Genomic DNA, 26,956 nt, shown 5'->3' with positions numbered 1-26,956 from the left:
TTTTAAAACAGATGAAGAATGCGTGGGGAAAAGAAAAAAAAACATCTCAGGTTCTGCGGAATTGATTTTGCTCCTTTTTTTAAATACTGTCCATCATGAAACCGACAATGTTATAGGAGTGTGACACTAAAGCAGTGCAGTTTTCTTTCAGTTATCTAAAGGATTACTATAAACAAGTGAAGTCACCTCATTTTCTTGGTGAAGAATACTTAAGGGTTTAAACATTATGCAGTGAAGACTTAGATGCATCACTCTATGTATTACTGTATGCAGTGAGCAGACCTGGTATCTCGTGCATCAGTTAAAAGAAATACCACTAAACCGCTGCAAGCAAATATGTTTTACCGTTTCTCTGAACAATGTTTCTGTTATGCTCTCATTTGTCCAATATAACAATTAGTTTCTCACCTAATTATTTCTTTCACATATTTCCAGTTTTTACAACCTGTGTAACTTATTGTAGTTGTCAGTATGTTTACAGCTGGGAACACAATTTTAGACTCTTGAGAAACTCAGGAACTAAAGACTGCAGACATTAAATGAACATTCAGTGCCAAAAGCACAAAACAGGAGTTTATGTGATTTATAAAACACTCAGCACCAGTAGGCAACTTAACAGCTCGTGTGAGCGTGCACACCCAGAGGCATGGTGAAAGAATTACAACAAAATGCAGTAAAGACAAATCATTTTTTCCCCTTTGATGAAACCTTGATGTATGTTTGATCATTTGATTGTCATTTTGTTTGCCGGCAGACATCACCCTCCTGTAACACTGAGGGAAACAAAGAGACAACAAACGGCATCATGTCTCGGGCTCACAGTCGTTCCTTTGTATTGAACCGGGAATAAGTCCCTGAAGAAGTTTCATCAACTCTCACATACACACAACCAACAACAAAATCACTGCAGTAAAATGATGCACAAAACACTTATTCCCTTTCCAGCGTTTTTATCTAAATTTCCCATTGGACTACCTTTTGATGCCAAGACATGCATCCCTCTTACACACTCAGCTAACATAACAGTACAAGAGTAGAGGCTGATGTCAGACTTACTGTCCAAAAGCTTTTTGTGAATGTGTACCCTCTGTAGGCGTCTCTTATGTATATATTGCAAATGAGATTATGTTGAACTCTGTTTTGGTTAATGACTCTTGGTGGTGTCTTTTCTTTTTAGTTAAAAAGTTTAAGTGCCCCGGTGTGTCACTGTCTTGTTGTCTAGATTGAAATATTTATATTTACTGCAATGCATGTGCATTACATCTCACACATTTGTAAAATGTAAGGAAATATTTAACCAAATACCCTCAAAACACTCAGCTCAATCTCATCCATCGGTCGTCAAATATGGATGCTTTGTCAGCCCCTTGGTGTGAGAAATCAACGTCAGAACACTCTTCTAGCTTCTTTATGGGATACACCAGGCTTTCAACTCCCTCTTATGTAAACCCATCTTGACGTTGAAAGCAACAGACGTAGCAAAAGAGCATGAAAGTGCATGTAGGACAGTAGGTAAGGGAGGTGGATGAGTCAAACGAAACAAGACTTTCACCCACGAGACCACAAATGTAGTTAGTTTGTTACCTTAGGTTTTGGAGCAGGGCCACGTCTCAACCACACCTCTAATTACCTGCCACACCTACGTATACCTGGTCAATCCATCATGCTCTGCTTGCTGTAGATTTCTTGACCCACCCTCCCTTTCCCTTTCCTTCATCCATCATCCTCCCAACCTCATCCCTGCCAACATTCCTTCATCCTCTCTTCCCCTCTCCCCACATCTTTTCTTATTCAATCTGGTGCATACCTCTCCCATATCTCACTCTAGGTACCGTCTGGGGGGCCTGTCATCACCTCGGTTGAGTCTTACTCTGTGCGATTTCCAGCACATCCTCCCAGATCAACCTAGCAGAAGACATCCATTCACCAGTCCTCGACAACTAACACCTCCTGAATTACAATTAAAAGGGCATGACAAAGACTCAGAATTTGATGACGTGGGAACGAGAATGAGCTGAGACACTATGACACACTCATTTCAATCAGCAGAGACTCATTCTAAGAGACAAGAATATTTATTTACATGTGCAAATAAGTATGAGAAATGTGAAATGTCTTTGGCGATTAGACCCCATTGTGATGACGTATATTGCAGGAGGGCGGTAAAGACGTAGTAGATTAGGGAACCCCCCCCTGTGGAGTCTAGACGCTGGTGGTGGTAATAGTGAGATGAGATGAAGATAGAGCTGAGGATCTGGATGTGAAGAGGAGCGGATTGTTGATGAGCTCATCCTGGGCTCTGGATAAGGTGACTGGAGGTGAATGGGGTGGAGGAGGGTGTGATGATTCCGCCTAAAATGACAGCTGACAGGAGCAGAGAGGAGAACAGAGTTAAAGTTTGGCAGCAGCAATATGAATGACTGACTGAAGTTTGATTGGCTAACTAGGAGAGAGGACGGCCATAGTCAGCTGATTGGAGGAAGTGGTGGCAGTGGGATAGAGAGAGAATTGTGAATGGATATTCCTGACTGAACTTACGCTGAGCTTCATTAGGGAGGCTCAACATATGAAGGGTTCGGCAGTTGGTTCCTGAAAAAGAGAGGCAAAAAGTTTGCACTTGAGATGTGAGTAATCATTCTTTCAATCAGCAAGTCTTTCCTGAGCTTTACCTGCACACTGCGATGTAAATGACATCATTATGGTCGTCCATCTGCTGCTCCCTGCAAGTGATACAGTCAATCAGTACATGTGCCTCAAATGCAACATGTGTGACACAATGGATGACATGAAGTGTAAAAATATCTCACATGTTTGACTTTCTTTTCTTGTTGAAGTATACAGCTGTATAGATGACTTCTGCTGTTTCTCCCTCACGCTGATTTCCCTCTTGTGATTGACTGTCACAGTTGAGCCAGTTGACGTAGTCTGCATCCTGCATACCATAGTGAAGAAACAACACAAGATTAACATCAGATTGTGCCTTTATATGCCTATTTTGAGTTCCTGTTTCACTCGCACAACAAAAACAGCCTGTCTTCTCTTATCTGATGCCCATCATGGTATTTGTCAGTCAACAGAAACTTACGGATGTGGGTTTGATTTGCCTTTCACCTGCTTTAATCAGTTGTAGACAATCTCTGTGCAACTGGCAGCTCTAATTGTGATATAGACTACAGAGTTCTGTATAAAATGTATGCCACGAAAAGGTCACCTCAGTGTCTTCCTCCTCACAGTCTGTATTTGTTGTCCAAGTCCTTTTTTTGTGGAGTCTGAAATAATAAGTAGAATCATGACATGATCATTGGTATAAGACAATTAATGGACTCATGAGCAGTGAATGATTACAAGGATTGTATTTGTGGTTTGTGATAAAATCTGCCACATCAGAGCATGTTTAGCAAAAGCAAGAAGATGCTTTTGATCCACAGTGTGTTTTGCTGACAGGACTCATATGACACCAGTGGCCTGTAACAAGGATGTGAGTTAATCTGAGGGCAATAGCTGCGTCTCAATCAGGGGCTGCAGCCAATGAAGGATGCGGCCTTCACAGTCCACATCGGCCACGTCCTTTGAAGACCGCATCATCCATACCAAACAGTCTCCGAAATGAGTCGGTCTGGTCTGTGGAGGATATCCTGGATGCATCACCGCTTGTTCTTGCCCCGACCGATTCACATTACTGTTACATAGCAACCAGCTATGCTTGACGCAAGAAGGAGTAAGCTAGTAAGTCAGCTAGCCCTAAATCATGGACCCAGAGTTTGTTGTTATATATATTTTCTTAAATTTAATACTTGAGGACATGATTAACCGCTGGAGTCACAGCTGTTTGATGTATTTCAGGCTGATGGAGGACTGTTTTCAGGTTAAATTATAAAATTAGGAATGTTTAAACTGTGTGCTTTTAGCTAATAGTAATGCTAACAACAGTTAACTGTTAGCTACTTAGTTAACTTAATATGTAATCGTCACCAATGCATCTTGGGGTAGGCTGGGCCACGAAGGATTCATCGGTGGCCCCCTCCAAATTCTGGGAAAGACTGCATTTCTCAGCTGCATTTGAAGGAGCCTATGAAATGGGACAGTCATGGTCACGCTGATGTGACGCAATTGGTCTTCAAATGCAGCCTTCGAAGGCTGCAGCTCCTGAACTGAGACACAGCTATTACCTCTTTTTAGATAGGAATTGTGCAAATTTGCAGGAAAGCCCAATCAGTCTTCTTTCAGCATTGGCAGTATAAAAGCAAAATCGGAGAGTGCGGCAAAATGCTGCCTACCTGCTTTTGTTAATACAGAATGCGCCTTTTTCGGGGCAATGGGGGGCGTGAGCAAGTAACAAAACGTGTAGCTCAGCATGTGACGTAAACAGTTACGTGGGAGGGAAGCCGTGGCTAGTCAGTCCTTCAGCGATTCTCTCGTAAGTCGGCCCGTTCTTCACTGTTCCTGTCATCTGACGGTTAATGGCCTCTTCATTTGCGAGGGCAAGGAGGGTGCGCAATTCCTTGTCTCCCCAGTTGCTCATCTTTACAGTGTCTGTCAGGTTTGCGTTTCCCTCTTGCTACTAGCTGCTCGCTAATTCCTGCTATCAGCTGTTTCCTGTTTATCCACAGCCAGTGGGTCGCACGTGCGGCGTCATCAACAGCTACTCCCACAAGTCTTCAACAGCCCCTCCCATTGCGGAAGGCCACTTTGGTCTGTTTAAACTAAAAGGCTTCCGCCAATATGTCTACCATACGAAGCGGAAAATTGGGCACCTCGGACCAACTCGCCAATCCAGCTCTGTGTGTCTAAACACTCGCAGCATGCCGGCAAAACGGCCCAACATTCGTGGAAAATCTGGCAGTGGTGTAAGGTAGTTGAGACAGGCCATAGTGCACGCTATTGTGCACATATCGTCTTGTCACATGATCAGAGACTTGTCATTGGATAACATCAACATACAGACTACCCAACAATCATCACTGCATATCTGTATATGACAAAAAACACAAAAGAAAATAACAAAAGTTAATTTTTAACAGGTTATTAGTTTATTTTAATAGACATATCATTTTGTTATAGATGCTATTGGATATTTTACAATCAAAAAAACATGACAAAGTCAGGTTTGCCTTTTTTTTAAGGGCATATATAGCAAATGTTCTTAATCTTAATGAGAATTCTTTGAGCACATGCAAATGTTTAGGTGGCAATCACTCGTGAGAACCACATTGTTGGAGGGCCCACTCTTTCTACAGCCTCCCCCACCTCACCGGCCCTGGTGCAACCATACTGCCTGCACTGTCTATATTTACACCTCTGATTCAAGTGCTGTACTTAATTTAACTATATGGCACCAAAAAACACATTTAAAAAAACTGTTTTTCAGAAATCATGACCTGCTTACTAAAGGTAATCCACAGACCTTGTTGCTTCATGCAGGAGCTATTTTCTCTCCACCAGTCTCCACCTGACAACTGTATCACCGTGCAGAAGGAAGTGTGCATCTACTGCTAGCTCACCTAGCACCACTGAGCTAGCTTACATTATAGCTCAGCTGAAGAGGACGCTTTTACATCTCGCACTGTCATGAGCACAAGCCTCTCATCCATTACTAGATATAAACAATCTACTCATGCAGTAGATGAATGAGTAGATGATTGGGAGGTGAGTGTCATCTAGTTTCGATATATCCAATTAGAAGGCAGACCTTTCTGTGGCTGACGCTCGACAACTTACACAAAAACATTTAACATTTAAATGCTGCTAATACATCTATCAGAAATAACAAATCAATAACTTACTTTTTATTATTCATAATACATTTCTCTGATAATACTTACATACTTTATACTTGTATACTTTTACTTATCTTTAGTAAGTGGGTCACTATACCTTCAGTGACAGGCTGCTTCACCCACAGTGTTTCAAAGAGAGATACTGCATGTCCTTCCTTCCTGCTGCTGTCAGACTATTCAGACCACACATACTAAATGGACGGACAATCAGTCATCACTCGTGCAATATCTGTATCTGTACAGCAACTGTGAAATAGTTATACGTGCAATAAAATAAATTCTGCCACTCAGCCTATTTATTTTAATATCTTGCTTTTATTTTTCACTTCTGACAATGACTCAGGTGCGATATCAGTATTGTTAAACTGTGCAATATCTATACTGGCTCAGTCAGTCAGTCAGTCTCTTTATCATATTCTGCTTCTTTCTGATGCTTCCTTATGATATTGGTTTGTGTTTTATACTGTTTGCTTATTCTGCTCTTTATTTTTGTACAGTTTACTTATTTTACCTATTTATATATTGCTTTGTATTTTATTTTTTTCTACTGATGCTTCCTGTTTGCACTCTCCCGTTGCTGCTGTAATGTTGCAAATTTCCCAGTTGAGGGATGAATAAAGGATTATCTTAATTTATCTTAAGTAGAATGTAAAAGCAGGACTTAATACTAATATTTTTACTTAAGTTAAGCGTCTAAATGGTTCTTACAGCTTACCTTTTGATGGTGATAACAGTGGTCCCAATCAGAAGCAGAGCAAAAGCAGCAATGATAAGTGCATCTCTGGTAAATGTTATCCAACATGCTGTGAAACAAAGGCAGCGTGTTAGAGCAGTTTTAATACCTTGATTTTTTGTTTTTCTTGTTTGATTGTTTTTGTGTTAAATCAATGTGACATAAAAAAGGCGATTAATTCAATTAATCTTAATGTTCTGACTACTTCTTTTAAAACTGTTGATAAGAGGTCTAACTTCCCGTTTGACCTCTCTGGGATCTAATTCACATAACATCCCTAATCCACACATGTCCTTGTCAATTAGTTTTTAACAGACAAAAATATTCTGCATATTCTATATAACACATGGTTTATTTTGCATTCACTAAACAACTGGTAATAAACGGTATCAATCTACTTACGTTTGATCGTCACAGTCACAACAGAAGAGTTTTGACTTCCATGTTTGTTGGTGGCACTGCAGAAATACTGACCACCAGCACCAGGGAGGAACACAGGCTGGTGTTCGACATCCATTATATCATCATTATTTCTTTTAAACCAAGTATAGATCTTCACTGGAGGGTTTGCACGGCTGCTGCAGACGAGGGTGATGTTACTGCCAGCGCACACCTCCGTCAATGGTCTGGCGGACACTGAAGTGTTCTTAGGGCCATCTGTCAGAAAAATCATGTGGCACACCCTCAAAATGGCAGATTTAATTTCTGTTATCTAAATTTTATTGTATTCATTTCTTTCTCATTCTATAGTGTTGATTTTGAGTCCAATACTCACATTCAACATCAATATTTACGACTCCTGAAGCTGTTCCTGTGTGTGCTTCTAGAGAGCAAGTGTAGCTTCCCGAGGTAGCGATGGACATGTTGCTTAAATAAAGTATAGGTCCTTCATTTATGAGTTCTCCATTCTTAAACCAGGTGAAAGCAGACGAAAGGTTACCGCCATCGCAGCTGTTTAAGCAGGTCAGATTCACAGAGTCGCCTTCCTTTGTTCTTCTGTTCCCATCAGGCTTAGTCACCAAAATGTTCAAATCTAGAAGAGCAAAGGGCTGCGTCAGTTTCAAACTCCACAGACTGAATTGTGGAGTAGACTGACAACTATATGAGAAAGACAACTTACCAACAACCTTTAATGTTGAGCCAGATGGGCCAGGCCATTTGCTTTCTTTGGAGTTCGTTATAAATGTGAAGGCATATTTTCCTGCATCATTATGCTCCACTTGGTGTATCTTTAAAGAACAATTGTGATGTTTGTCACCAATATACTGAAATCTTGAGCTGAATTTTCCCAGGTTCCTGCCAGAAATGAAGCGACCACTGAGAAGATTAGACTTTACAATACCCCACATGAATCTCTTCCCTCTCAGCTCGTCAGCATAGTAAAATGAACAAAGAATGACAACAGACGAGCCTCTCACTGCACAGATATGCTGCTGCTGATACACCACTTTCCACTGACTGCAAAGAGCACCTGAAAGACATGGATTTATTAACACCCTTTAAGACTGTGTCATTTTAATAAAACATTAAATGAGATGTAAGTACTTACCAGCCAGAAAAAGTGGCATCAATGTCCACATCAAGTTCCTGGGTTCAACGTGCATGTTTCCAGTCACAAATCAAGTTAATCCTCAATTAATTGTTAAATGTGTAAAAAGCTTCACCGGGATCGTTGATGGTCTTTCAAAATACACAGTGAAAGAGCATTGTCTTGTCTTCATCTGTTTCTTAATCTACGTACTATTGACACAGCTTCCTGTGATGGAAAAAAAAAAGGTGTTGAGTTGCCCATACAAGGTGGAAATGAGGTCATGCATCAGAGACTCAGTGCGCCGTTTCAGCTTTTTCTCTTTGAATATGTGAAACCAGCCCCCCTGTGTAGAGAAAACATATGTCTTGTGTACATGCCTGGAAGTCTTTTGTTGCTTTGTTGTGGTCACAGCACAGTCACATTAGAAAAATGCACAACCAGTTGTTACTGTTACTGTCAAAAAGTGTTAGGAAATGACACCGTCCAACAAGACAAACAAGAATACTGTGTATTTAGAATTAGCTTTAGACTGACTGGTTCATGTTTGAGTACTTTAACGGCAACATTAGGTGTTCTTTAAGTTTATTTCAAATGAAAAGTGTCTCATGTTTTATTCCAGTAGTTCCTGCTTTGTTCTGCTTTAAAGGTCCGGGGTGTAGGATTTAGGGCGGGGAGGGGGGCAACCTGTGACTCTGGAGCCACATGCAGCTCAATAGCCTCTCTCCAATGGCTTCCTGTGGCTTTGACAAAGTAAAACAATAGAAAATAAAAATAATATTTGTCTATGTTGTAGACCTAAAGTGATTCTTAAATTCTCCAATTGTAAAAATGTGTAGCCTATGCACCAAATAGAAAAAAAAGGTGCATTAATTCATAGATCGATTTCCTCTGAATTTTGCTGGACCTCAGTGGGGAGGGGGCTTGTCTCCCTAGCTCTCTAATAGAGAATTTAATCGCCAACTAATTCATTTGCTTTCACTGCCAACATTACAAAGTTAAACTACGAGGCGGGGTACACCCTGGACAGGTCACCAGACTATCACAGGGCTGACACATAGAGACAGACAACCATTCACATTCACATTCACACCTATGGACAATTTAGAGTCACCAATTAACCTGCATGTCTTTGGATTGCGTGAGGAAGCCGGAGTAGCTGGAGAAAACTGGACGAGACACCCTGGACAGGTCGCCAGACAATTGTAGGGCTGACACATAGAGACAGACAACCATTCACGCTCACATTCACACCTGCAGATAATTTAGAGTCACCAATTCACCTGCATGTCTTTGGACTGTGGGAGGAAGCTGGAGCACCCGGAGAAAACCCACACTGACACAGGGAGAACATGCAAGCTCCATACAGAGGGGCTCCCCCACCCTGGGTTCGAACCAGGAACCGTGCACCACCGTGCCACCAAATAATCATAAATAGCCCACTGCAGAGTAGCCACCTTCTGGTACAACATTTTAATGAATGGTGGATGCTCATTTAGACCTAGTTTAGACTTAATAGGTTGTGCTAGCAGGATATATTGGCAGAAATGGAACATAGTATAATGTTTTTTTCAGTGTGTCATCACCTGAAAAAAAGAATTGCTGTGCTTTCGATACCGTAGAATGAGCCATTTATATCTGAATCATGAGCAGGTCCTCGTCTGCGGAGATCACCATGTTGCATCACCACCTCCGCAGTTAATACAGCTTCCATCAAAAACCCTCTAAACCAGTGGTTCCCAACCGGTCCAGCCACAGGTTCCAGATTTCTCCTTAGTCATCAGTTCAAGGTCCAAACAGTTTAATATATTCAGCGTCACACTTGCATTTGGCCATGTCATTGAGCTAGTTTGCTCTGTATGTTTAATAGCTTTTTCACTCACTCTACTGCAGGAAACAGCACTTCAAAGTAAAAGCTTTGTGTCGGAAATCCACTGTATTTAAAAATAAAGTGTGTTTTTTTGTTTTTGTTTTTTCAGACTTTTGCAGTCACTTGTGATCAATTTAGAAAGGACCCACGACTCCCACCAGTTGGCCGCTGCTCTAAACAATGAACACTGAAGAAATCCTAACCCCAAGTTTCAGCTGGCTGCAATCTGCAATCCTCACCACTAGGTGCCACCAAATCCCCCTCTTACACACTGCTCCTTTAACTCAGGTTAAATGCATAAAGATTTATCAGACTTTAACTGGAATGTTTTACAAGTGCTTTCACAAATTTGATGCATTTAAGTTCAACTTTTTATTTAAAATGTTGATGATAGACAAATAAACAAAAAGCATTGGCCAGGAGGAGTGAATTTCTCTGAGGTGTGTGTGGGGGTGTGTGAAACACAGTCTGGGTCAGTTTACGTTGACGTAAGTACGATCACGGGTATAAAGACCGGAGCAGTGCGCGGTGACAGAGAGGAGGACCAGTCAGTCAGAGTTGCACAGGACCTAGCCTCAGTGCTCGACATGGACATGCCCGCTAAACTCGTGTTCCCCATCGTGGTGATCTCCGTGCTGGTGGCTTGCAGTCCGACGGAGGCGTGGTACAAGCAGATGGCCGGTCCGAGCTACTACTCAGTGGGCAGGGCGTCCGGGTTGCTGTCCGGAATCCGGAGGTCACCGTACATCAGGAGAGCCGAGCCGCAGCCGTCAGACGGCGAAGAACTGGCGACTAACAGCGTGTTTCCTGAGTTCACTGCGCAGAGTTACATCCTGAAGACGATGGTCAGTGATCACTGTGTTTTATCAAGGCGTTATGGGTTGGATGGGAGTGCCATTACGCAGCGTAAAAGCGCATTATCCGAGTTTAATATGATTTGTTTAACCTGAAAATCCAATTTTCCTTAAAAGTACAAAACAGCATTTGATTGTCTTGAACACAGACTGTAAACAGGTGAAGTTACTGAAGGATTTTGCTTTTGAAATGTCAGATTTTGAACTTTTATGCTCATGAGTTTGGCATAAACTCTGGCTAGTTTGTAGTACCATTTGTTTTATTTTTGCAGTGAATCCCCTCTTTCTAGCGCTATATATTTTTTATATAATTATATATATATATATATATATATATATATATATATATATATATATATATATATAATTATAATATTACTTATATTTGTATTATATATTCTTTTATTTTTGCGTTTTATTTTTATATCCAGAAAAATTCTCCTTCTCCTGGACTCATGGTCACTCCAGTCAGAAGGAGCTGTCCAGTCACCACCACTGAACGTTGAAGATTTAGATGTTAGATGATTTAGAATGTACTTAGGATATCAAAAATAATGTTAGTTACTTCATATATTTTTACCTGAAGACGGAGTGCCTCAGCATTTTTTCCTTGGTCGTCTGCATTTTCTACAAACGGCAAGACCTCCTTGGTTTTTGTTCCATATCAAAAATAATGTGTTATATTGATGTATTATCACTGGAAAATAATGTAGCTGGTTAATTTTGGGCAGTTTAATCCTTCTTGGTGCATCCAGTTTTATAAACTGACTTCATGTTTTGTATTTTAAAACCTTAATCTACCAAACTACTAGTAAATACAAAACTGTCTCAAGTACAAAGTGCAGTATTTCTCTCTGAAATGTAGGATGGAAACTATGGTAGTAAATGTATTTGGTTGTCACATAAAAGGAGACAAACTACTGAGATGAGGTCCAGAGTGTTATATTTGTTAGGATATCACACATCACAGTTTGTCTGATTTAAGCGTATAGAATTTAAAAGGTTAAGTTTTTCCTAAGGTAACAAAATCATTTGTCTGTGTCTCTCCAAACAGCCCGTTTGCATCAAAGACATCACACCAAACCTGCAGAGCTGTGAACTCTTCCAGGCAACGAAGGGTTCATTTAAGTGCAAAGCGGACATCTTCCTCACTCTGGACTCCGCAGACTGTGCAGCAGACTGAGCAGTGAAGCCGACAGCCGGGCTGGATGATGAAGCCTACTTCTTGAAAGCGTGCCATTTTTAATGACTGTACATTTCTCAGACTTCAACCTCAATGTTAATGTTGCACTAGATGGAAGATATGATACTTTTCATTTACCATTTCACCAGGTTATTTATTGGTTTTAAGAAAAAATGTGTCTTAAATCTTTAAGCTGTAAAAGTAATGTATGACTGTACATATTTTATGAGTTTTCATTAATAAATTAATCACATTGCAGCCTCTTGTTGAAATTACTGAATGAAAAACTTCTATTTTTTCCTCATATATACTGATAAAAAACACACTGCACTTTTTGCAAGCTAACGTCATAATCAGTACTTGAACAATCCTTTTGGGGATTAATTCAGTTCTGGATGATTTAAATGTATATGAATCAAACCTTAAAAACATAACTAAAAATTGGTGCAGTCTCCAAGTTACAGTTAACATGCATGCATTAAACAGCTCATAAATAAAAACTCCTGCATAGATATCGTCTTTGAAATGGAAGATATAACAAACGGCACTAAAAGGACTAGGCATGTTTATCAATAAATATTTTATTTAAAATGTTTTAAAATAAATTTGGGAAAGTGCATCTTAACAGAACATCATCATCTGCTTAAATAAGTTATTTTAAAATGGTGAAACCAATCGTGATAAAACTAAAAGTCCAGTGCTGGATGACTAAAAACACAACTTCACAATCCTAACAGCCCTCAGGAGATGCTTACAGCAGCTGCACAGCCGCTAGATTCTCACTCATAACCTGATCTATGACCATGTGGAAGACAACCTGTACGTTAGCGGTGTCTGTGGCAGTGGTGAAGTGGTGGTAGATGGGCTTGTCCGGGCGGCTGTTGCATGACGAGAACATGGCAGTGATGTGGTGGGCTGCAGCGTCCACGTCACCATCGGCTCCTGGATTTCAGTGAAGTGAGGAGTCAGTGTTAAGGACAGTCCAAACTGCACACAGTCGGTCTGATTCATTGATTAAATATTGATAAGCAAGACATGGTCTTCCGGTGAGAAACTCAACACAAGTTTTCCTCCTCAATCCTCAAACACACAAATAAAACATGACACAGAGTTCAGTACTCAGTTGTTGTGAATGAGTGTGAAATATGTATGACCATGATCTGGCCAGAATTAATGATATACACACAAACAGAGGACTGTATGTGAATACTCTGATGCTCTCTGACCAGAAGGAATTCTGATTACCCAACGGACACAGAGGATGCAGCGACCACCCAGCAAAAACAGACACAGACACACACACACACAACCAATTCCATGAGGTAGTAAGAATTTTAAAATATACCTCTGAGTTACAAGTTGTGAACTCCAGAGCTGCACACAGCTGATAGCATATGTCAGCAGTTCCTCAAGTTTGGGGTCAGAACACTGGGGCAGTTGCAATGTAAATGTGAGATTCCCAAGATCACTAGATTACTATTAAGATACTAAGATAACTAAATATGTTTAAAATCTATCATCTTTGTTTAAATAACTATTTGAACTGTCTTGGTTTGCCCAAAACAAAAAGGCAAAAATATGCCATACTCAAAAATCACACAGATATTTGACAGCTCTACCTGCATCATAAAACATAAAACAATCAATCCTCTCTAAAGTACCTTTGTAACTAGGCAGGTAAAATCTCAAGTGTCTTCCAGAGTGTAGGATCTTGTCTCGGAAAAGGTCGGTTTTGTTCATAAACAGAATCTGTAGGAGAGATAGAGCACCAGAATTGTAAATTTAAAAAAGAAAATCCACAGTGGCAACAGTCAAATAACCCTCTAGTGGATGACTTTGGGTACAGTTTCACAACATAACTCATGGGTGTGAAATGTATCACATTCACAACATTTAAGTATCAGTTTAAAATTATGAAAAGACTGCATGAGCCTCATGAATAAGATAGTATCTCCATACTGCTGTATATCACACACAGAGCATCCTGACATCCTCTGTAATGAGGACACGGTGGATCTAACTCACGAGGGAATAAATACCCTCCATACATACAAGCGTCCTGCTCTACACTGAGCCATCGGCTGAAACTGCACCTCTAGAGCCAAAACACACTAATGCACAACGTGTGTATCAGACTAGTCCATGAAAACACACACTACTGGCACTTTACACAAAAATGAACCACACTCAGTGAAAAATGAAAATCTTACAAATACCTACAAATATATTTTGGTTTTCAGTAGCCTTGCCTTGAATGCATAATAATGTGTAATCTCTATTTAAAGCAGATCTCTTCACACCGCTAATAGAGAAGCAATACACTGTCCAGCACTGGAAACACAATTAATATTTTTAAAAATGATGCAAGAGAATATCTGTAAGATATCCCTTGCCCCTAAACGCCTCGAGTTAATCAAGCACAGATATAAATGCTACTGACCAACACGTGAGATATAAATGCTGATACAAAGAGCCCGAGAAACTCACAATATGAAATAAATAAAAGTCACTACACCAGGTGTTAAACAGTGCTCACAGCCAACTTACTAAACACACATCACCTGCCCTACATCTCAGCTAGACTTTGTATGCTAATTATGTCTGTCAGACGCAATCATACCCAGTTTGTGTCACGTCTGCTTGGCATGAATGATTACCGAAAAAGCCCCTCAGTGCCTTCGTCACCTCCACACATTTAGATGAGCTTTGAAACAGACGGAGCAACAAGAGCTGAGAATAAAGGCACACTTCTGTGGTTGGCTGTGGCAAGCCAGTCTGGTTCATACGTCTGTTTCCTGTTTATGGAGTTAGCATCGTTAGCTTCTCACCACCAGCTCAGCCACCTTCATGTTGAGAAGACAACTCATGTGCTCTGAATTTTGCATAGAGCCCTTGTAAGAAAGCCAGGGTGTGAATAAACTTACCAGTGAGGCGCTGCTGAAAACTGCGTTGGTGCAGACGGATGTAAAAAGTTTGAGACTTTCTTGCAGGCGATTCTGAAGGAAAATGAAGTAGAGGCGCCGAGAGCAACACATTCAGCTAAAATCAGTGACTTTTCTGCCAAGTAATAACACACAGTATCAAATTTGATTTATACCATCACAAAAATTACCATACCCCTGAAGGCTCCTCCGTCTGTATATCATAGCTGCTGAGGGCCACGACAAACAACACGGCCTGAATACAGTCAAAGCAGCTGAGCCACTTCCTCCTCTCACTGCGCTGGCCCCCGACATCATACAACCTGTCAGTAAGCAAAAAGCAATCCAGTCATGCTTTACTCATCCAGTGAGTTGCTTACAACAGCTCACATAGACCGTGCGTCAAAGGAGAGAGAAAAGTATGATTCACTGTGTGTGTTTTACACCTTAAATCACTCTTAACAATCTATAAAGACATGATGGAGCGCTTGTGTGTGCTAAACTCTCCAGAGACTGGTCACATGAGTTTATTAGAAATATCAGAAAACTATTTCAGTCTAGGGTGATATCCTTTATATTGAATAATGATATTAATTCAAACCCGGTTCAAATATTGGGGCAATCCACTTCAAATTATGGTGCGGCACGATAGTGCAGTCAAGGGTCTTGGTGACACAGGTAATGAGTTCCCATTTGGGCCAGACGGTCTCCAGGTGCATGATTGCAGTACTCATGTCAGAGGCAATGAAGCGTTTATCCCCTGGGTCAAGAGTCAGATTTAACAAGCCGGGGGACAATAAGCCTTAACTGTGGTGTTTGACAGCTGTAGTTTCTGAGCTGCAGAAAAGAAAACCATCACTCATGGCCGGCTTTTATGGTTTTTCAGATTTAGTGGAAGAGCAAGATCAGACCTGTAAACTGATACACCTCACAAGACCTGAGGAAATAACATTATTGAATTTAGGTATTTAGTGAAATCAGCTCAAGACATATGAGACTGACTCAGTCTGATGCTGTTTTAGCCATGCGTATGACTATTGCCTGAGAACATATTAAAATCGTATGCCTATAATTCAATAAGGAGATGGAAAGCAAGGCCACATAAACTGCTTCTATGTAACATGTCTGTTTATTATTCAGAATATTATAAGTGCTGCAGGGAACATAATAACAGACTGCATATGGACAGTTATAATATTTACATGGTCTTCAATGTTGCACAATTTTGGCTGGCTTATTGTTCTGTGGTATCTGAATGGAAATGTTGCTTGATGACCTTGAACCACCTACACACTGTTATTGTATTCAGCATGAAAGTAAAACAAAAAGACATTGCACCACTACAGTAAGGAATAAAAACATAACTTTATACTTTGGTAGGTTATGAGGTATCAAATATTTATGTGCAGTTCCGGCTTTGAAAATTGGCAAAGGTGATAAAAAATGCTTTAAGTACACTGCAGTTGTTTTCCCAAATGCCTTTTGAACATCTAGAATATCATATGATGAAATGTCCTTCAATGAAAGTTTAGCATTTCGCCAGGAGCATTTCTGTAACACCACAATGCTTCATTTATAATGGTATGTTGCAACACCATTACATTTTTGTCCGCTTATCCAGGGCCGAGTTGCCGGGGCAGCAGGCCAAGCAAAGTACTTTGTACTTCCGTCTCCCCAGCAACACTTTCCAGCTACTCCAGGGGGACTCCAAGGGTTCCCAGGCCAGATGAGATATGCAATCCCTCCAGCGTGTTCTGGGTCTGCCCCGGGGCCTCCTACCAGTGGGACACCCAGGAGGCATCCTGGTCAGATGTTTGAACCACCTCAGCTCATCCCTTTCGACGCGAAGGAGCAGCGGCTCTACTCCGAGCTCCCTCCGGATGTCCGAGCTCCTTAACCTATCTCTGAGGCTGAGCCCAGACACCCCACAGAGGAAACTCATTTCAGCCGCTTGTATCCGTGATCTCATTCTTTCGGGTACTACCTGGAGCTCATGACCATAGGTGAGAGTTGGGACGTAGATGAGGCAGTAAATCAAAAGCTTCACTGTCCGGCTCAGCTCCCTCTTCACCATGACAGACTAGCGCAGCGCCTGCATCACTGCAGAAGCCGCACCAAATCTCTGATCAATCTTACGCTCCATTCTACCCTCAGGCATGAACAGTACTCAAAGATACTTGAACTCCTTCGCTTGAGGCAGTAACTCTCTTCCAGCCTGGAGAGGGCAATCCCCCAGTTTCCGGCAGAGAACTATGGCCTCAGATTTGGAGGTGCTGACCTTTATCCCTGCCGCTTCACACTCAGCTGCAAACTGCCCCAGTGCATGCTGGAGGTCATGGATGTTCCAACACATTTAACCTTTATCAAAAAAATTCAGGTCCTGAAATTTGGATACTGAACTTGCCCATATTAAGATTCTGATAATAATTTGATTCATTGTGCAGTCCTAACTTTGAAGCAGGTCTAACGTTGAAGAAGCTACAGTGTTTACAATATTAATGATGTCTTGGTCTGTATGGATTTCTTATAATGACCCACACACTGAATGCAGTCGTAGCACAAGGCGCAGGGGGAATCAAGAATGACTGCTTACTCTGTACGCTTCCTCCATATTTGTGTTATTATTCCTGGAATAACCAGGTGGAGTCAAGCCATCAATATTTCATGTCTGAGCCATGCCCAGGCAGCTGCTTCCTGCAGCTCAGAAGAGTTCAGCTTCAATCAGGGACCGTTCAAGTGTTGGTGGTGAGGCCGAGTCTCTGGAGGCTCAACAAACTGCTTTCTAGGACAGCATCATCTTAAAGAGTGTATGACAACTCCATGAGCAGTAACTCTGATGGAAAATAAATTTAAGTCCAAGTCCTCAATGCACCATAGAATAGGTTTTGTGTTTAACCCATTGATTGGAAATTGAGTATACTGACATTATTGACACCCACTTCCCAAAGTTATTTATTGTTGATCAGTTCCATACCTTCTCAGTCATCACAAGTTTTACTGAAAACCTATTTAGAGAGTGGTAAAATGTGGTTGTTGTCACCACAGCCAACATTTAATCAAATGTACTTATTTAAAATTTGAAGTTACGATATTTTGTGCTACAGGCTTATGAATTATAAATTCTCTCTCCTGCTGTTTCTTGACTGTCTGTATGCTGTCAACTGTCCAATAAAAGGACAAACATGCAGAACAATAACCATAAAAACAACTGAGCAACTACAACTTCTAACAGCTCCAAAGCCATCTTTATTACAGGCTGCTCCTCGTTACCAAGCAAGCTAATTACTAACATAATCAAAACCTTTTAAAGGCAGCGGCGCAAAGCACAAATCTGCTAAACAACCAAAAAAATAGGGAACTGGTTCCAGTTGAGAACCGGTTTTAAATTGTCTGATCCATTGGAATCTTAGCTTAGCAATTGCTTTTACTGATGCTGGCATGTTTTTCTGCCAAACAATGACATCAAGCTCATGCTCATAAACTGGAAACCTGCAACAAGGAGTTGCGACACAGAGGAAGAAATGGTTCAAAGCATTGCTTCATTTCACAAACAAAGATAACATCAGTGCTGGTGGTAATTTCTATAATTTCTATAAAATTATCATTTCAAGTAAGGGTGGGGGAAAAACACTATAAATTCCGCAAATGCTTTGTATCTGACACTCTATGCACATGTGACACTGCTTACCAACTGCGCAGCATGTCCATTACCAAGGGTCAATATCCTGTGTTACAATAGCATTAGCACCATGAAGACAGTCTTGGCACGTTTTTCATTTGACTAAGAAATACTCGCTGAATTTGAAGGCTGTACAAATATTCTCATTTCATCAACACTATTCAGACTCTGAGATAATTAGAATTACAATTATTGGTTGTATGCCTTCACGAACTTGGCAAGTTGCAATTACAATTTACATCAATGTCTGTGAAAAACATGGATGCTTCACACCCATCTTCCCCCCCAGCTGCACAGAAGATCTATACCATTAGCACAGTTTTAAGATGGACACCCAACATCAGTGTCACAGATTCAGTATCTGACAAAATGTCTCCCCTTCTGCTTCTCAGTTATGACGCTGAATAATGGCCAGAAAAGTGTCACTATGAAGCTGACCTTTAACCTGTCAGATAGAAAATGTCACCACGTCATTATTTTATCCTATTAGACATTTGTGTGAAAATTCGCAAATAAATTCCTAAGTTATGGCCAAAAACAAAGCGCTCTTGACACAAAACATTCACAAAATGAGACATACACAAGGTCACAGTGACCTTGACCTTCGACCCCCAAACTCTAAACAGTTCACTGTTGGCCGCAAGTTGATATTTGTGCCAAATTTGAAAATATTCCCTTACTGTGTTCCTGAAATATTGCTTTCATGAGAATGAGACAGATGCAAGGTCCCAGTGCCCTTTGACAATTAAAATATCTAACTTCGTCCTTGAGTCCAAGGGAACGTTTGTTCCAAAGTTGGAAAAATGACCTTTAGGCATTCTTAAGGCATTGCGTTCATAAGAATGGGACGGGCGGACAACCTGAAAATATGCCTCCAGCCACAGCTATTGCCTGTGTGAAGGCAAAACAAAATTGTTGCGTTGATGCTGAAAACTTTTTTCCCCAAACAGAAAACTGATCAAGAATCAATAAGGCAATCAATAAAGTATCAGAAAGACTGAAGCAGAACAGATAATGGAATAAGGATCAATAAAATCTTACCATTTCTCATCCCTGACCAAAACTGATTTGTTATTCGTCTACAGATACATATTGAAACACACTTAGTATGCAATGTAAAGCCTACAGTCTGACATCAAGTGTTTTGTGTATGTGTGTGTAACAGCATGCTTGTGTTAAACTGCATGTGTACATGTGGTTGCCATGTATACACATTGACTGTGCATGCAGTGATGTCTATACCCCCCCAGGTTTGCATTAAATGTTGCTTTTAGACTTAATATCCAGTTTATAATTACGATTGCTTCATTAGAATTATTCAAGGTAACATTATTAACACTTCATAACGCCATAAGACATGAATAGCTTGACTGTTCATTTTTAAGTATAAAAAGCAAAGAGTTCAACTGTCCTTTGAAAGTGAAGGCAGGTGAAATATTGTGTTAATATTAACAGTGCATATTCAGCAATGTATTTCTGTATAATATGCTTTTTGAGAGCCCAGTGTGACTTAATAAAACCTTTACCTTTATTAACTCAATATACAGCATTGGCACTATATCATGTTGCAACCACTGCTGAATTCACACTGCCAGTTTAATAAGTCTTACCGAAAGATCATTTCATTAAGTTGAAACTGCGTCTCAATGATTCCACAGGTCCTCACTCGCACTCTCAGAACATCTGTCTCGGTGGGGACGTATTTGGGAGCGATGATTCGACTCATGTTCTCGAAGAAACTGGAGAGGGAATAGGAAGGAGAACAAGAAGCATCAGACGAACATAGAAAGTCTATTATGAGAAGATACGCATCCAGATTTTGCTTTTGTCAGATTTCCTTTTAATATCACACTAAGACAGCAAATGCTTGAGGTTTTCATACAGAGGCTTTGGGCTCTGAGAGCTAGTTTAATGAAATTGGGCAGTAAAAAGTAATTTCTCACCTGCACAAGCTTTCTTTCTTTTTGATTCAAGCTATTACTCAGCTACTTCTACACCCAGTTGCCACAAGTGAAAACTAATTTCTAAGACAACAGCCTTGAACCAAATTCCACCTCCATGGAGGGCAAAATGTTTGTTTTTTGTTGAAACTGATTTGGTGGGTTTTGTGACTTAGTGCAGATGTGTTGATTTTACTTAATTTTGGAGACTGTTGAATTGTAATGTGTTAAACTGAGAGGCATTTCTAATATATAGTCTCCCTGATCGATATAACTTCCATTAGTCAAGAAGAAACACTGAAGTTAAAGAGGAACTGCACAGATTTTACACATCAAAGTCTGTTTATAGGTGTTAGGAGGTACTGCTGCATATGGGGAAAGAAGTTGTATAAAGTATTGTGTCTCCACAGGGAGCTGTGTGAGGAAGTGTCAAGAGATGTCACTTGAGTGAGCGCTGGTCGTTTTGCAAGCCCCTGTAGTCTGCGCCTCATCTCTGCTTGAGGCAAATGGGTGAAGACTACATTAGCAACTAAAGAATAGGATCTCTCTTGTTCTACTGCATGGATTTTATTTTCTTTTGGACTGTCCATCATGAGTCTGACAATGTGATGAGAGTGTATATAAAGTATAGTATGTGCCATTACGTGACCTACAGATTAGAAAATATCTTTGCCTACTTTACTGGCTGCAGGTCTGTTGTGTGTGACTTGTGTTGTTGTAGACTACACAAACGATTCCCAACAATGATTTTATGTCAGTGACACGGTTGATACTGATACAGTATCTTCTAACCTGGTCCCTATTAATGAGAGTTTTGTGTCTAAAAGCTTTTGATATTGAGTGAGAGGGCTGTAGCCAGCAGCTGCGAAACAGGCTGCAATGTCATTTTACCTTCACTAAAAGTGCTTGTTTTTGCCACTGCAGGCTCAAATTGTTATTCTGAGTGTCTGACAACATCATGGAAAGGATCCCTACAGAAACAGACCTTTCTGTCAAGGAGTAAGATCCTTTTTGATTAACCAGAAACAGCCCCGAAATTGCTATCGCCTAACCCACCATCCTCAATTTAAATAAACAGTAATTCTATCATTGTAAAAAATACTTCATTGAAAGCTGACAGAAACAATATTAAACTCACGTTAAAATTATGCTGACTCTGTACAAACTAAAATTAGTGTTATTCAAATGGAGCCTGGTGGTTTGGCAATATTAATTGTTTGAATAATAAGATTACATTGGATTTATATAGCGGTGGAGGAGCTCAGACAGGAAGGAGGAGCAAGGTTGTAAGTGATGAGTTTGAATTGGATACGCTGGTGGATGGGGAGCCAGCGGAGGTTATGAAGGATGAGGGTAATGTGATCACGAGTGCAAGAGTGCGTGAGAAGACGAGCAGCTGACTTCTGGATATACTGTTTGTTTTGGCTGACAAACCATAGAGGAGACTATTGAAGTGATGTCGATTTTGGGGGCTGATGCTTATTCTTGAACAAAAAACCTCTCCATGGATCCCTTCCATAATGTTGTGAGACTCACTTCCACTTTTAGTGAACGTAAATGTACATTGTGCACACGCCTGAAATGGTTATATTGCTGTCCGTTTTGCTGCTGTTGGCTGCAGCGCTCTTGCTCAAACTGGTGCAATTTCAAATATTGTTGCTCTTATTAGTCACTTGAACAAAAAATGTGGGAAAATAGGGTCACGATTAAAAAATCCCACAGCTACCCTTGATTCATTTAAAAACACAAACACTAATTGATTGGATTCATGTCATTCTTCATGCTGGTTTCCAAATCACAATGTCCATTTCTCAACAGCTGTGACTTCAACCTAATAAAGCTCATGTTGATTAGAATGGATTTCTAAAACACACATTTTACATCAATAGTTAACTTCCTCTAACTTCACATTTCTTTCTAGCTACATTAACAGTTCAGTTCGTGTCGAAGCTAATGTCCGAGAAGTCATTTCACACGTTGAGGTGCCCTCAGGTCCCGGGGAAGTCAAGTGTGTCACGACACAGTCTAATCCAATATTACTGGGGGGAGAAATCAATGTGGGGTCCGGCAGAGTGAGAATACTGTAAGGCAGTCAGTTGAGTTTCATATCATCCTCCTGCTCCCAAACTTATCGAGTTCCGATAATGAAGCTGTCACATCATCTTTCTCAGTCTGGCCGGCTAGAGTACCTTTAAACTTGGCAGACCTCCTCCCTGTTGCCTCGGAGATAAGACCTCGTCCTCAGTCTATTTATTCAAAGTTTATTTAAAGACAAATTAGTCAACCTTTACTTCATTTCAAAGACTGTATGCAACCACCACGATAAGTCACAAAACAGAATTTTGTGCTGTAGTTTGTAAGCGATGCACCAGCAATTTAAGCATCAACTAAATTACAGAAGGCATCTAAACATGAGCAACATAAGTGGGTCATTCAGTCAATCGAATAAGTAGCAGATACCTTTAATGACGTCTGACGATAACCCTCAAAAGGGAAATACTGCAACTTACTGAGGTATAGATCAGTATTAATGGGGTACACAGCTGCCTGTGTGAATTCTCTGTTCATTCAGTGTCTTCACTGATTATTGTGAGAAACTGCTTCCCATTAAAAGGTCCAGTGTGTAGGATTTAGGGGCATCTATTAGCAGAAATGTTATGTAATAATCATAACTATGTTTTCATTATCGCCTGAATATAAGAAATGTGTTTTCGTTATCTAAGCATGAGCCATTTTTATCTACATACAGAGGCCGTCCTCTTCCACAGAGTCCACCATGTTGTTCTACAGTAGCCCAGATTGAATAAATCAAACAGTTGCTCCAAATACAGCCATTTGCCTATTTGTGTCGGCCACTGTAGTTTGCCTACACGCTTGGCACACTGGAGAAGTTTCAGTTCTGCAACCTCACCGTTAGACACTGGACCTTTAAAAAAGGTGCCAAATTATGCCTTGGAATTTCCTACATTTCCCAGAATGGCCCTCAAAACTGTCCATGTGGAAGTCACACATTTTTGATTTTGCTGCAGTATGAAACACTGACTGGTGCTATAAATTCAGTTATTTTACATGTGAACTGTAAAGTGTGTTGGAGGTTGAGTTTTTAAACAAATAATCACACTTCATAGTTGGCCTGAAACTGAGTGATCAGAACAATAATACTGCCATTTACCAAACGTATTCCACACTCAAGTTAATGATCCACACTTCAGCCAATGATACAACCCACACTCACAAAGGATCCACGCGGAGAAGTGGGGTAGGATTTCATGACAATGTGCATGATGGGTGTTTTTGCTTGTTTGAGTTTTTCTTTTTTACAATGACCAATTCAAAGAGCACACTGCTGAAGGACAGCAATTGGAAAAAACACAGTTCTGCCTACATAAAGATAAAATCTGATATATAATTAGTGGACATAATCAGACAGGGAGATGTATTGTGGTAAAATACAGTTACATTAAAAAGTTTAATAAAAAGCTAATGCTACAGATTCATCAAAACCTCTGCCACAATTCTCCCTGCCTCACAGCTCCTCACATGATGCTGTTTGACTTCTTACTCAGTAAACAAGAAAATTAACTCCTTAACCAAGTCTGTTTCATCTGCTCCACCCTAACTCCCACCTTCCTGGATATCTGCAAACAGTGCTTTTTAAATTTGGACCCAATTAAGCCTCCCATTAAACAAATGTCACATGAATCATTTCCTGAAGACAAGTTTTTTTCTCAGCACTTGTTTCACCGTTGCTCTGTATTGATAAACTGTGATGACACGCATCTTACTGGGCAATTTCCCTTGACATTTCCACTGTCTATCATAATTGGGCAGCATTGATAGATCACTTGAGGTCATTCTACTCACTAGAGTGCAGAGTCATTCAACTCAAACTCATAACCTCTGGCTGCAGCTGCTCGCACCCCTTGGTCGGCCCAAAGTGCACAGACGGCATGAGCTACAAAAGGAAGCAGCTCCTGGTCGTCCCCTAAACACTGGTTGCAGGACAGGATGGAGCGGGCGTGCGTCTGCAGTAAATGGACCAAACCAGGACAGGACATTATATATACATCTTTATACTCAAAGTAAAAGTACAAAAGTACAGGTGATACACTGTCTGAAGGTACAAATATGTCGTGCCTTCCAACATAATGATCACCGATCTCTATCAGTCATCTCTACTGACAATGTGTACTGTCTACAGATGAAGACTGACATCTAGTGTGACAGTGAGGAGCTGCATGAAAACTGCGCTACCACAAAGCAGATTTAATGAAACCTAATCTAAAGGCGCATCATCCCATCTCACCTTGTTCTTCTTGTTAGCGAGGTTAATCCTCAGCATCCCCATTCCTCGGAGAACAAACTTCATAGAGGTCAGCAGGTTGTCTAGTACTGCAGGCTGCAGAGGGAATGGCAGTCAACCTTTTGTCCCATTGACTCATAACTTTAATATTTCAGGTCATTAAAATAAATCCTCCATTTGTTTCGCTGCAGTCCAATACCTTGAAACTACTGAGCTCTTGTTTGGAGAAGCCGTGACTGTGGATTATCTTTATCTGTTTGATCAGGGTGCTCTTTCCACTCTCTGCAGACCCTGGCACACACAAACAAGAGAGATGCTTCACTTTAAAATCACTTCAGTGAAACCTGAAACTACAGACATGTCAGTGCCTTTAAACTTACCAAGCATGAGGATTTTCACCACATTCGTCTCAGTCTTGGCCTGTTCACAAAGGTCTTGCTCTATTTTAGAGCTCTGGAGTTTAGCCTTTTTACCCTCTTCTGTGATATCCTGGTGCAGGCACATTCCCAAGCAGATCTGAGAAAGGATTCAATTTTCACAGGGAGGCATAAGTACTACTGTAAAGCACTGGCCGCAAAAAAATATGGCTAATTATTGCTACGTTACTAATATTAACATTTCATAAATGATTACGACGTTTACTGAGAGTTTTAAAAAGCAACACTGACTAAAAATGCAGTAGATGACATTCCTCATTTCTCTAAGCATCAAAATAATATCTTCAGCACTCAAATATAGCATAGAGGAGTAATTTAAAACTAAATAGCATACAGAAATGTAATTTTAATGTCAATATTTGATGACTAGCTTATAAGAAACTATGTTGTCTATTTTTCACCCATAATGGTGGGTTAATTTCACCAATTTTGTAATCTAAAATGTCATAAAACTTACAAAAAAAAGAAAGAAATAACAAACAAGACAAAGATAAGTGTCCGAAAAGGAGTAGGTAGAAGTAAAACTTTTGTCCCTTGCCCTTTTACATTTCTTCTTTTACCTCGTATTATTTCAACAAATTCCCAAATTTATTTACAACCAATATACAACTATCCCCAGTCTATTTACCACCCAATTAAATAAATAAGTAATTTTACTTTACTTTATTTTTGTATAGCACTTTTCAAAACAGTTACAAAGTGCTTTATGAGACAAATAAAAGAGTATACACCATCAAGATAAAAACAGCAATAAAACTTTGAGCATGGGCTAAGACCAGAAAAAAAAGGGTATAATTAAAATAAATAAAGTATAAATTTGATAAAATAAGGATAGAAATTGGACACAACAGGTTTAGTTAAAAAAGCCTTTCTACAAAAGTATGTTTTGAGGAGTGTACACCCAGTGTTACAAAATAAATATGCACTTCCCTTACACAACCTTCTCATAAAATTATTTTGAGGCAAAATTCTCATTTTTATGTGACTATAACACCAACTGAATAAATGTTGTACCTGCAGTGGGACTGGCAGTAAATGAAGGCAGCAAAACATGTCTCTGCTCCTGCTCGGCACGCTGGTGTCGTTGAGTCTCAATCTGAACTGTTAGCAAACAAAGTTAGCAACCAACGGAAGTGCTAATAAGCTTAATTAGGCGCACGTGCTCATTACCTGTAGACTGGTCATTGCTCTCAGCTTGATGCCGAGAGGACGCCGGGAAATGTATTTTTGTTTTAAATTAAGGCCACAGTTTTATTCAACAAGTAGCCCTACAGTAACGTCTCAAGATGTTAGATAACTTACTTAGCACAAGAGTTGAATCATTACATTTTATAATGTAACAGACTGTTCTATATTGCTTGACCCTCTTGAGTTGCCGTAGGGCAGTAGGTTTTAATGCGCTATGCTTATGTGAGAGTTTTGGGTGTGAAGGAAAAGAATGGGCAGCGGTTGCTGTTGGAGCTCTTACACCGTCTCCTGTCCCGTTTAATTTTTCCACGCCCAACACTTTTACACAGGTATGAGCCCCTTAAAACCATGCTTAAAACAATGGACCGTCACCCCAAAACCTTTTTTTGCCCTACGGCAACGCAAGAGGGACAAACAATACAGAAGAGTCTGTTAAAATAATACTTAATGCTTCTTCTGAACTGCCTTTCAGAGAAAGGTTCTTTTTACCACATGACATTTAATCTGACAGCTTCACTTTACAAAATCTATATTGTTATAGAT

General features: G+C 40.3%; 3 protein-coding genes across 3 annotated transcripts; 1 reads left to right on the top strand and 2 right to left on the bottom strand.

Annotated features, from left to right (window-relative positions):
- Nucleotides 1-1,757: 1,757 nt before the first annotated feature.
- Nucleotides 1,758-8,235, bottom strand: LOC125880076 (B-cell receptor CD22-like). The gene is made up of 10 exons (XM_049562324.1): nt 8,060-8,235; nt 7,631-7,981; nt 7,286-7,543; nt 6,913-7,167; nt 6,493-6,580; nt 3,212-3,269; nt 2,808-2,932; nt 2,670-2,720; nt 2,539-2,589; nt 1,758-2,364 (listed from the first exon to the last, which is right to left on the bottom strand). The coding sequence occupies exons 1-9, from the start codon at nt 8,112-8,114 to the stop codon at nt 2,550-2,552; spliced, it is 1,281 nt and encodes a 426-aa protein (XP_049418281.1). The 5' UTR covers nt 8,115-8,235; the 3' UTR covers nt 1,758-2,364; nt 2,539-2,549.
- Nucleotides 8,236-10,452: 2,217 nt separating this feature from the next.
- LOC125879460 (neuropeptide B-like) lies at nt 10,453-12,088 on the top strand. The gene is made up of 2 exons (XM_049561359.1): nt 10,453-10,753; nt 11,817-12,088. Exons 1-2 carry the CDS (start codon nt 10,496-10,498, stop codon nt 11,943-11,945), a joined length of 387 nt encoding a protein of 128 aa, XP_049417316.1. The 5' UTR covers nt 10,453-10,495; the 3' UTR covers nt 11,946-12,088.
- A 469-nt stretch (nt 12,089-12,557) lies between these two features.
- On the bottom strand, nt 12,558-26,543 carry LOC125879435 (guanine nucleotide-binding protein G(o) subunit alpha-like). The gene is made up of 11 exons (XM_049561312.1): nt 26,396-26,543; nt 26,240-26,326; nt 25,169-25,304; nt 24,988-25,079; nt 24,792-24,884; nt 24,350-24,510; nt 20,156-20,284; nt 15,063-15,189; nt 14,870-14,941; nt 13,607-13,694; nt 12,558-12,887 (listed from the first exon to the last, which is right to left on the bottom strand). Exons 1-11 carry the CDS (start codon nt 26,408-26,410, stop codon nt 12,697-12,699), a joined length of 1,191 nt encoding a protein of 396 aa, XP_049417269.1. The 5' UTR covers nt 26,411-26,543; the 3' UTR covers nt 12,558-12,696.
- Nucleotides 26,544-26,956: the final 413 nt, after the last annotated feature.

Source organism: Epinephelus fuscoguttatus, linkage group LG19 (assembly GCF_011397635.1).
Source record: "Epinephelus fuscoguttatus linkage group LG19, E.fuscoguttatus.final_Chr_v1".
Lineage (NCBI taxonomy): Eukaryota > Metazoa > Chordata > Actinopteri > Perciformes > Serranidae > Epinephelus > Epinephelus fuscoguttatus.
The sequence above is the reverse complement of the archived record's forward strand: the minus strand, read 5'-3'. Positions and strand labels throughout refer to the sequence as shown.